Source organism: Schistosoma haematobium, chromosome 3, assembly GCF_000699445.3.
Source record: "Schistosoma haematobium chromosome 3, whole genome shotgun sequence".
In the NCBI taxonomy this organism is placed as follows: domain Eukaryota; kingdom Metazoa; phylum Platyhelminthes; class Trematoda; order Strigeidida; family Schistosomatidae; genus Schistosoma; species Schistosoma haematobium.
Window position 1 is genome coordinate 28340048 of NC_067198.1, and position 12535 is coordinate 28352582.

The 12535-nt window shown below is 30.2% G+C and overlaps 1 protein-coding gene across 2 annotated transcripts in view; it reads right to left on the reverse strand.

The window, feature by feature from the left end:
- Positions 1–12535, reverse strand: part of MS3_00005435 (uncharacterized protein) — a 95696-nt gene that overhangs the window by 75753 nt on the left and 7408 nt on the right. The window contains exons 1-4 of one of the 2 annotated variants that reach the window (XM_051213500.1): positions 11506–11680; positions 7749–8003; positions 5451–5630; positions 190–529 (exon numbers count right to left, since the gene is read on the reverse strand). In XM_051213500.1, the coding sequence (XP_051069489.1) occupies positions 190–529; positions 5451–5630; positions 7749–8003; positions 11506–11517 (787 nt within the window). In that variant the 5' untranslated portion in view covers positions 11518–11680. Of the gene's footprint in view, positions 1–189; positions 530–5450; positions 5631–7748; positions 8004–11505; positions 11681–12535 lie in introns of those variants that run through there. The other variant, XM_035733192.2, reaches the window with a different exon arrangement.

The following is a 12535-nucleotide window of genomic DNA, read 5'->3' on the forward strand; positions in this document are numbered from 1 at the left end:
ATATTGTATTTGTAATGGTGTAAGTTTGAACACCTCCTGCTTACATGTTTGTTTGCTTTTTGAGAAAAAAAGACATTAAATTTGAACAGCATGAAGAAATCAAAGCAAACAAACAAATTATCTCTAATTTCACGAGGTATCATCACAGTAAAAACATGTATAATAATAAGGAAAAGACAAATTATTTACCATTGATTTTACTTGATATGATGCTGTTATTACCATTATTATTTGAGTGATTAAAAAGATTAATCGATTTCTCAGATTGATAAATCATGTAAGTGAATACATCATTAGAGATGTGTGTTTTACCAGAACCAGAACGACCCAACAAGCATAAAACTTGTTGACTTAAAGAACATGGTAAATGATACACTGGGTTTCCATTGACATGATTTTGTTGTTGTTCCATAGAAACTATGGTGTAGAATAAACGTCGTTTTAAACGAGCCAAAATTAATTGTGCCACAGAGTATACATGCGGTGGCATATCGTAGCGTACTTGACAGTTAGTAAATAAATCCATCACCTTTATGATAAGTCAACAAGAGAAAATTACAAGTGATAGTGTATATCATTCTCATTTGTTTTTTTTTCTAACAAAAAATTAGAAAAACCTAAGTTTTATAGTTTGACACCAGGTTTTGCTTTATTTGTGACAAAACTTGTTCATGAAAATATATTATTATTATTATATGAATTAGAACCGGTAAGCATTACTACTCATAGATAGTTTCTAGTATGACACATTCGACTAGCTAAGGTTCATTCTGAAAGTAACTACAGTAAAATGTTTGTCCAGTACAATATTACCAACGAAAGAATAGTAATGATTAATTTGTTAAGTGGTTTTCTAATAATTTCTACAGTAACTCAACTAAAAATAAAATTGTAACTTTTAAAGTATCATTAATAATGAAGAGATAAATTATACCCATTATTGATATTCAAAACTGGATTATGATAGATCTTTGTTAGCGTATTTCTGTCCTGTGCCGATTGTTAAAGTGTAGACATTTCATCACACTGTTTATAATATAGATGGATTATCACTAGCAATGGAATCTAAGATGTGTATTTCATTCTATTTGGGAATCACCAACTAGATGTTCTTACACCAGTGTTGATGTTCACACTGACACTCGAACCTAAAATCTCTCTCTTCAAACGCCAATGCGTAATCCATTGAGTCAATCAGTTCAGATTGATATTAACTTGCTCAACAGGCACCAAATTTACATTATTGTTAGTAAAGTTCTAAATTTTGTTGTTGATAAGCAGGACTGAATTTTGATTATGCTGAATCGACTGATGAAAACACACTCAGACATCAAATCCCATACGAGATGAAACGCACGTCTTGAATTGCACTGCTAGCGAAAATCTACTCGTTCTTTAAAATTAATTTTTCACACATATTTGCGGAGCAAATTAATAACAAAATAATTTCAATATTCTCCTGTTTTAGATTACATAACACTTGCTTCATATCTTAAATGGATATTATTAAACAGCTAGTCAATTGTTATTCAATAACATTTCAAATACAACTGTGAAATAAGGATCCATGTGGAATAAGATTAGATTTCTGTAACAATGAAGAAATTCTCCTTGGCTGGGCGATCAGTACTGTTTTGTATTAGTAAAGAATTTTTTAACAATCTATACCCACAACCTTGAGGGGAATCAAACCCGTCATCTTCCGATTTCCCGGCAAGTGAGCTAATTTCAGACTACCAAGTTGATTTCCAACGGTTCACATTAGTAAATTCAATTGGTCAAAAGAGTATATCAATATACTGTCAACATTTTCAGTGTATGAAGGTCATTAGGAAACTTGTTCTAAATGTCTAAATTGAACGTTTTTGTAGTAACCAGAAAAGATTAAATATTCAGGATGATGAACACATCAAGTTACAGTATGAACCAATTTTGAATGTAGTCGTTGCAGTCATTATCCCGCAAACTACAGTTTACAACATTAATACATGTCTCGATAATGCAATGAGAAGACGTAGTTTATCAGAATTATGTGATATATTTGCGCAATACATTTCGAACAATCTGATCACACATATACTTGTTAAGAACATTTATATATGAAAAATTAAAAGGTCAACTAGACAGGTTAAGAGTAAGTCATAACAAAGGAAAAATATTAAAGTACACAAAAACAAATGTGATTACAACTCTGGACAGTAAATCAGTACTACCAGGGTAGGTTAAGTGTAAGTACAAATTGTTTTTGAACACATAAAGGGGGTTTCAATTTTCGTATAGCCAAGGCTTCAATAAACCTTAGTATACGTCCTTGAAGGCTTTTGTACAACACAACAAATGCTGATTTGATATCAACCTTATGACCCGTCTCAATCAAATGTTTCGCAATGGATGATGATGTCTGTCTATCCTGTGGTCTTATTTCACCATTGGAATTCATCTGATTTTGCAACCATTTTGGTATATGCTCACCCACCCTTAATTGCACATCACGATTGCTCCTCCCTACGTACGTGTTTCCACACATACATGTGAATTTGTAGACACAATGGGATGTGACACAATCGTTTTCATGCTGTTTGGGCTTTTGGTGAAACATAGACCTTGTCTTTTCGATAATGACAAGTTGGGCTGCATAAAATGTCCGGTTGATAGCTAATTTAAGTCTCTGTTTCAACATGAGACTATTTGCGTCACCTCTGAATGGTAGCGTAATATAAACTGGCTTTTTGGGTGCCAGAAACGTCATAGGTCTAGTCATATTGCAACCCTTCCAGCGGTTTATGAACTTCAAAGGGTAACCATTATTGATTAACGCATCAGTCAAGAGCTTCATCTCTACTTCAATAGTATCACTAGTACAAATACGATTGATTCTATTGAATAAGCTCATTATTAAACCACGTTTATAATGAATAGGGCAGTGACTATGAAAATTAGGGTATTGTCCTGTCCATGTTGGTTTTCTATATATAGAACGTTTGATGGAACCATCATCTCTCCTAGTAATCAGGATGTCAAGAAAAGGAAGTTGGTTGTTCTTCTCTTCTTCACATGTAAGAGAAATGTGGTTTTGACTACTATTGAATTTTTCTAACAAGTGGCTTATGTCTTCAATTTTATCACCTATGATTATTATGTCGTCTACATATCGTTTATACAGACCCATCTTTCGAATTGAGTCTCCAACTAAATTTTCCACATATCCCATGAACACATCAGCTAGCAATGGTCCTAGAGGGCTTCCCATAGCTACACCATCTATTTGTCTAAAGTGTTCACCTTCAAATGTGAATTTTACATTATCTGTACATAATAATAATAAATCTTTAAGAGTTTTAACAGGAAAAGGTAGTGGAAGGTTTTCCGAAGAAATAAAGTCACACAAAATATCAATGGTTTTCCTAAGAGGTACATTTGTAAATAAAGTGTTTACATCAAAGGAGCACATTGTTTTTGTCTTTATATTTATATCCTTTAAGTAATTAATTAATTCGAATGAGTCAGTCAAAGAATACTTACAATATTGATTTCTGATAGGGTTTAATAATTTTGTAAGCCATTTTGCCAGGTTGTGTGTAGGTGACCGACACATAGATAGAATTGGACGTAGGGGGGTATTAGGCTTATGAATTTTCGGTAATCCATATAAATTAGGATATGCCGAACCCATAGGTTTTAATAAATTAAACTCATCTTTGTTAATAGCATTCATGTTTAACAATTTTACAAGATTCGAGTTCACTTTCTTTTCTAATTTACGTAATCCATCAAAGTCAACATCAGCCAAAAATTTGCTTTTATCACTGAGAATGGATTCCATTTTATTTTTGTAATCTGACTTATTCATAATAACAACACCAGATCCTTTATCGGGTTTAAGTATAATAATATCGGCATTATTTCGCAATTCTTTTAATGATTTGAAATGCTGAGAAGTTAATATGCTTCTCTGCTTTGGTCCAGAAGAATGAAAATGATGCGCTATATCCACTAGTTTGGCTTTAAACCAACTTTGATTCTCTAAGGACGAAGGGGTTAAAGTACTCAATTGATCATAGAGGTTTTCAAATTGGGCATTGACTGTCAATTCAGAGATTTGTGTTATAGGAACAGAAAATTTTAAACCCAAGGACAATGCCTCCTTTTCATGAACAGACAATACAATGGAGGACAAATTAGTGACATATTTATCAGGATTGATTGGGAAGGAAGTGAGATTATTATTATTGCAGCAAGATTTTTCTAGCTTTTTCCTTATCCCTTCTTTTGTTTTCAAAATGACAGTACTACAAAAATTGATGAATTTGATATGGCAAACTATAGACAATTCTGTTAATACAGGTAATGCTTGAGTATGAAGTTCAATTAAATTGATCAACTTATCATGGTATTTGTCTATATACGATATCGTCAGTCTAATAAGATTTGGGATATTTGGTTGTAATTTACTTGAACGAAGATTCTTATATAACTGAATCGGGAAAATGTGATTAGATAAGCAAGATTTATAAAAATCCAGTTTCACTCGTTCTGACATAATTTTGCACTTGAGGTTAACAAGTTCATCTAACCTTTTAATAATTTGCGTAGGGAGTCTTCTTTTCAGAAATTTAAAACAATTAGTCCCTTCGATAAATTTCGATAAACTACGTCTTCTCATTGCATTATCGAAATTTATCAAAGGGACTAATTGTTTTAAATTAATACATGTTATAAACTCATTGTAACCGACTTACAATTTCGTTCTCTTGATGATAACAAAAAACAATTATATTATTGTAAACAGAATAAAATTATATGACTAATTATCTAGGTACTTTCAAACAGAATGGAACTAATATAAGTTATCCTACTGTTCGTCTTAAGTGAAATGAATAACAAGCATGTATTAAGTTTATTCATTCGAGGAAGAAGTATCTCACAACTTGCTAAATAAATTACAATAGATCATGAAACGAGAAGAGAGGACACAATAGTTGTTTTCAATGAAACACAGTTTATAATCATTCAAGCTAAAAATATCCTGTGAACTAAATGTAATTCAATAGTTCTTTACCTACCTTAATTTTACCACAAAATATTTATGAACTCATATTACTATTACTATGACAGTTCTTATTGAAGTTGGGTAGTCGCCTGCAGCGGAATGCAGGACGCGTGTTTCATCCCATTTGGAACTCGTTAATTGGATGTACCTGCATCCTAGTGTTAGCGTTCACGTTACACAAAACTTTACAAGTATTGCTGGGGATGTTTTCCAGCAAAAACTACTGAAAACATAGCAAACATGAAATTCAATCATTATTATTACCATTATTAAAAAATCTTTTATCGCAGTGCTACCTATGCCCGCTGTTTTGATAGATTAAAAATCATTCATATATATATATAGGGAAAGAGTAAGAGACCTGAAAGAATTATACTTTTTAAAGAATTATGGAACTCACTTTATCTGAATAAATATTCAAAGGCATCATTGGATTAATACTGATTAGATTGATGCCTGAAGCATAAGTGAATATTAGACCAGATCCATATCGTTGAATAAATGAATGTGTTACACTGGATTCATTAATATAACGCAATTTAATTAAATCATCAACACGATCGAAACGAGGCGGATTCGCCTACATTAATGTTTTTTTGTTATTGAATCAAAAGGGAGAAAAAACATCGAAATGGATTTTTTTAAAGGAGGAAAAAGTTAAAAATTGTTTTGTTTGTTTTCAACTAATCCTTACACTAATCTTTTTAGATAGATAAGTGTTAATTAATATAGATCAAGTGACTCAATCATTCATAAACAATGTAGAACCTGATATGTATAACAATAAATTAAAATTATCGACACCACACAAAATAAGTTTAACAATATGAAATTATCAGGACAAATTCCAGAGTAATGGGAATATTACCAATATTAGTAGTAGTACGAAAAATTAGGTATAAACAGCAGGATTCAACGAAAAGACAATCAATTCGTGAAATTAAAAGTACAAGATAATATCGAAACTCAAGATTTAAAGGAAGGCAAATAATGAATGTATCTGTGTCACTGTGACCGATTTCAATTCATCTCATCCAAAGTCTCCAACCACTGGTCATGATAACCATGAAGAACGCAACCGAATAGTCTGGACCTATTACTAGAGCTTACCACTCAATGACTATGGATTGATGCCATGTCTTGGGATTTGGTCGTTCTTAATTTTCAACAGACATACTCCTACAAGTATAGCATAGGACGCGGTGGTTATGGATACAAAATACGTTTCTCAATAACCTCAATCAGTGAACATTCATTACCGCATCAATCGGTTTGATATCTTCGCTAGTACTTGATGTCTAACTTTAGAATTGCTCACTTGATGGTTCCAGAATGACATAAAGTAAAAGAAATAAATGTCTTTATTAACCGCAACACAATAATCTATACAAATGTAACAAGGACAACTAGATTCATTTAAGACAGAATTCATTAGACAATAATTCCGATAAATTGAAATGGGGTAAATAAAGCAAGAATAAATATTGATGCAGAATAGTATGAATTCATAATATTTCGAGGTTTCTCGTCAGCTACCTACAATCAAATATGTAATAGAATTTTACATTGAGATAAGAAATAGTGTGAAACAATTGACATAAATGAATGTAAATGATTGGAATGACAAAGGTTTACAATAATATATATATATATATATATTCCGCATCAATATTTGTTCTTGCTTTGTTTAAATTCATAAAGGGAACTAATTGCATGGAATTTTTGAAATGAGGAAATTTGTAAAAGTTAGAGAATAGGTGGTTCATAAATTAACTTCTGTGAATAAATATTTAACAAAGAAATACCTATTGATTATTTAACTGTAGTACCTGAATAGTGGTCAGTGTAAATGTTGTTTGTTTAATTATATGAGTCTTTCATATTGTTTTCATATCAGATGGATTAGAGATTGCATGTGTTCATTAGGTGGTTTTTTCAACGGAGTCAACTCTGAAGGTAAATATATTAAAGGAAAGCTACTAGTGAACAAACCGGGATATTTCATTTGCTTATACAGCCAGTAATAAATTGAAGTCGGCTATATAATGGTTACTTACCATATGTAAAATAAATAGAAATCAGCCACGATGGTGAAAATATACTCAATATTTTTATATTTCTTTAAACTTTGAGTTTGATACTATCTTTTACAGTTCTAAATACAATTTCTACGTAAATACGTTTTAGAATCATTGGCACTTTACTTTTCGTTATGTTAATTTGTTCACATATTCTTTTTCTATTTTGATGTGTGGAAACTTAGGCCTAATTATATTTATCCCAGATCCTACATTGTTCATGACTATACGTGCATTAAAAATATTTTTCGTAGTATTCCTGTGACGGAAAATGTTGATTTCTGTCGGTCTGTCTGACAGTCAAAAACAGACAAGTTTGATATTTTTATAAAAATCATTCCATAATTTTAAATAAAACTGAATTTCACTTCTTAATTGAGCAGTAAAAGTTGTCTAAACTGATTAACAATCGACTGGATAAGAATAGATGTAAAGCAGGAATGAATAAATACCTACTATTAATCTAGTTAACTTGCTTAAACAACTCGCATTAATAGTATAAATAATTATTTTTAATTAAAAAAACTTGGGAATAATAAAGAAACAAGTAAACGTTGAGGAAGTTAAATGATAAAATTCAATTTATATGATACATAATATACATTGTTATGAGATCTTACACGTTCAACATCTTCAGGATTCACTTCAATTATTTCTTGTCCTGGTAGAATGATCACACGACATCGTCCATTTGGTAGTGAACTAAGAAATTTTCCAGAAACATATCCTTGTTTAAATGTAATCCAAACTGGGAAATCTGTTTGATTGTTATCTTCGTCATATACAGATTGCACATATTCATTATTATTATTAGGTTTACGTTTTATGGTATGTACAGCATCAAAAGATGAGTTCTCAAGTGTATCTGGTTTTATCTGTAATCAGACATTAGAATTAACTAAATTACTGGTCAGTTCATTGAATGTTAACTTTTACATGATGATAAAAAAAGATTAGTTTATTTCAAGACTATCAAGAAAATATCCAAGCAGTAACAATTTACTCTGATTTCAACTCCACAGAATGTGAAAATTACAAAACAGCTAAATCATAAATTGTTACAACACTAGAAGAAGCTCTAATTAGTTTGCCAGACAAAAAGTTGGGGTTATTTAGATTTACATTGCTGAGATTATTTCAAACATAATTTTTACAAATAATGTCTTCAATATATTCTGTTGGATTTTATCAAATTGTTCATTTGAATTATAACAAATGTTCGCATGAATATAAGAATAATATTTCAATTTATGAACAGCCTGAATATATTTACATACTCATAAGGATACTATTCATTCAGAAAGTAGAATTTAGGTAATTTCAGACAGTAGAATTGATGACCAGAATATTTTTATCTTCAGGTAGTTAATGCTTTAATTCTTTGAAAAAATGTGTATCTATTGTGGAATAATTAATTCTAATGAATATTTGCTGTTTCATTATTGTTTACTACAATATCATAAACAAAAATTTGGTGCTTGTTTTATCTAAGCAATACACGAGTACCTATTCAAATTTATTTAATGGCTAAAAACAAGTCAGGTCTATGATATATAACAAACGGAAATTTCGGAAGTTACAACATTACTGATTATTCTGAACAGCTTTACTGAGACCATGTAGAATAAGCATTTTACATGGTTAATTAAGATAATTATTATGAAATCTGTGATAGTGGTTATTTCATGTAAAAAATTGAAGACATTTATTAAAATAAACTGTAAATACATACAGAAGAGTCGGTAAAACTGTTTAACGGAAATATTATTTAACGCAATGAACTGAAAGTAAAAACATAAATCAACACTTTTTAGAAATCGAAATGGTCTCATTTTTGTAAGGATTTGCACTTAAAAATCAACACCGGGATGCAAGTACACCCAGCTGACGAGTCTCAAATAGGATAAGACGCGAGACTTAGATTTCGCCGCTAGTCACAACACAAGATTAGCACAAATCAGTACCAGTTTTAAAAATAAATAAACAATTATTTAGTCGATGAAAACCAAATCAAAGCCATGTACTCTCAATTATTATAATTTCAGAAGAGCTTTGTTCAATGGTGATTTCAAAGTTAATTTATACTGTTCATAAGATTGTATAACTTAAAAAAAACAATATTATTCAATAAAAACAATGACGCCATTAACCATCAGTCAAATACCATAATACTACATCCATTGGACCATACACATACTTTCACATAAGAAGTAAATCAATTTTGTTACATCATTCATTACTATTCAAAACCACTATGCCGTATCTAGTTAAATAACAGTGAGAATCCAGTCTCGTAACTCTTTCCTGCTATAAGATTAATTCGATACCACTATTTTTAGTATGAATCCATATTACTCGAATAACCATAAGGTTATATCTCATTTATGAAAACCTTACTTAGGATCATTATCAAAACAAAACAAAAAACGTATAGTTATATCATACTGTAATATGTTAACTTAATATTGTAAAAAAAATGATAAAATAAATGGGTATTTATTTAGTTATCTGATAAATGAATTATAGTCATTCCATGATTTGCTTTAATATTTTGTTTATAAATGATGGATAAAAATAAACTATTATTATAATGTATTGAGAATTAATGATTATATCTCGTGATTTCTAATTATAATTATGAATCAACACTTAAAATGGTAAATAAATTATTTATTGGCTTGCTTTAATACAATATTTTATCAAATCAATTATTCCTTTAAAATAATTGTGAATTTCATATTTTTGTAAATGAAAATTTACAGAATACTTCATATCATCAGTACATGTATAGAGATAGTGAAAGAGAGTGAAAAACAACAACAATAACAACAACAAAATAAAAGATGTGAGTAATCATCTATTAAGTTTTCTCAAGCCAACAAAGAGATAAGGATTTTACAGATTTCTGTTGTATAAATAAACTAGAATTATACGCTCAAATTCCTATGATTTATTTATATGTAAAAGGCGAGATTGAAATTTGTTGGAAAACTGTAAATGGTATACGGTAGATCACTTGAAATGATTTGGGTCTGTCTACCGTTTTTTAGAGAGTTTTCTACGGGATAAGGTCGCTAACCCCATGCTCAACCCTCCTCCTTTATCCGGACTTGGGACCGGCAGTAGCCCCCGGTAGGACTCCAGGCGAAGTTCGGATCTATCTACGACATGATATATTTTTAAAAATAATTCATAACTAAGTTTTCAAAAATAATAAACGATAACATTGTGAAACATATCATAACTATAATTAATTGACTTAATTTTGTAATAAAAATGAAAACATCAGCATCAATAGTCATGCATATCCGGAGCTACATGACAGTATTTGCATTGAAATGAAAAACAATCTAATCTCCTGAATGATAAATAACTGAAAACTATCCGTGTTATAGAGTATTCAATGTATAAGCACATGTAAATAAAATAATCATGCTGGAACACTTAATATATCACTGTGTTATAAGTTTGTTACAGAAAAAAAACCATGAAATGCAAACACGTATTAATAATATTCATTTATTATATGCGTTTGAGAGTAACTTTTTATTATATACTTTAAAATTTAGAAACCCTACACATGGGTGATCTTGACAATATGTTCCATTAAAAAGTCAATTTGTTGTAAAAAAAAACTGCCTTTTTTGTCTAACCAAAACGTTTATGTACTTAACCTAATCAAACTTTATCTTCTTCAACTGTATAGTATTGATTCCATTTACAATGTGGATTCTCTATAGATAAACTATTTTATGATCTACAAATGATTGAGCATTGAATAATAATCAGTACTACGTTTGTCTAGTCATCTACTGGTGATGATTAAGTTCAGTCGATCAAGTTTTAATATAGCCACTAATCTACGAAAGTGGACATAGTGTGCACTATTTTGAAATGTAAAATGGTGGAAAGTGATCGATAAGAAACCAAGTTTCACGCTAGTAGGAACTAGTTAACAAAGCATTCATTTCATCTTAAGGGAACTCGTGTTTCCTGGAGAATTTGCTACTGTATCATCCAGCTTCAAAATTTGAGACGTCACTACATTGAGCTATTCAGACCATCACTGACCTCCTGTGTGACTGAGATATTTACAATTTGATCAATGAGTATTGACCAATGTTATGTTTGTCCTTTATGGTTATTACAGGAAGTGTAATAAACATTAGTTCGGTAGCCACAATGCAAATAAACTGTTACGTGGCAATTTTCAATAGTGAGACTAATCATTCACTTAATCGATTGTTTAGCTAAGAAAAAATGTATAAGAAAACTTTTAAACTTGAAATTTTATGGTCAGAAAAAGAATACTCATTATGAATGTAAATTTATCCCGAAACAAACTTAATTAATAACAATAGTAATAGTAAAAATTACCGCAGAGTTCATGATAGTGATACGCTGTAGAGTTATCCAAGCATTGACAAATAATGAATAAAAAGAACACTTCACTCTAATAGTTTACAATGAATAAAATTTCCGTAATCAAGGCTCAGTTGTTCTCATTGTAAATTTCACATCATCATATCAATAGTTAAGCGACCATATATATATATATATATATATATATATATATATATATATATATATATATATATCAGCAAATTCTTTAATAGAACAGTTTATTGATGTTTGCATGCGTATGTGTAATGTGACATTTATGGATGGAATTCACTCTACAAAAATCAACTCACTCATCTACTTGTGTTATCACCATACTCAGGTGAACAAACTTTCAATCACATTTCAATTGTTCACTACAGTAGAATATTGTAATTATTGGAAGAAATATGACAAGAAATTTTTTGTTTCATATTATTTTAAAAGAGAAACAACAAAAGTGTAGACATTTTAATGTATATACAAGTATGTACAAATGTATTTACGAATATACATAATTTTATAAGGCAAACAACAATACATAGCAGAAAATGACATCATTACACATAATTTTCATTTGTATTAGAAAATATATTTATAGCACATTACCGTATGTACGGATGAATGTGGGTAAAAGAAAACATTCTCTCTCAGATTCACACAATGCTTTGATATATATATATATATATATATATATATATATATATATATATATATATATATATATAGAGAGAGAGAGAGAGAGAGAGAGAGCATTTTAAAGACATTATATTCTGTGAGCTGAATGGTTTGGTTACAAAGCTTTCATTGTCTTTCCCGACATCAATAGTATATACTTCACAAAAAATTGAGCTATTGGAATTCCCACAACATTGGAAAACAGCTTGTTCTTTTGACCTGTAGTTCGGTTGATTTTTGTCTATAATTGTGTGATCGTTGGATTCGTGTTTACTCTAATTGTGTTCACCGATAATCTGACCTCTGACCTTGCAGTTATTGACTAGTAGACTGAGTTGATTTCGATACA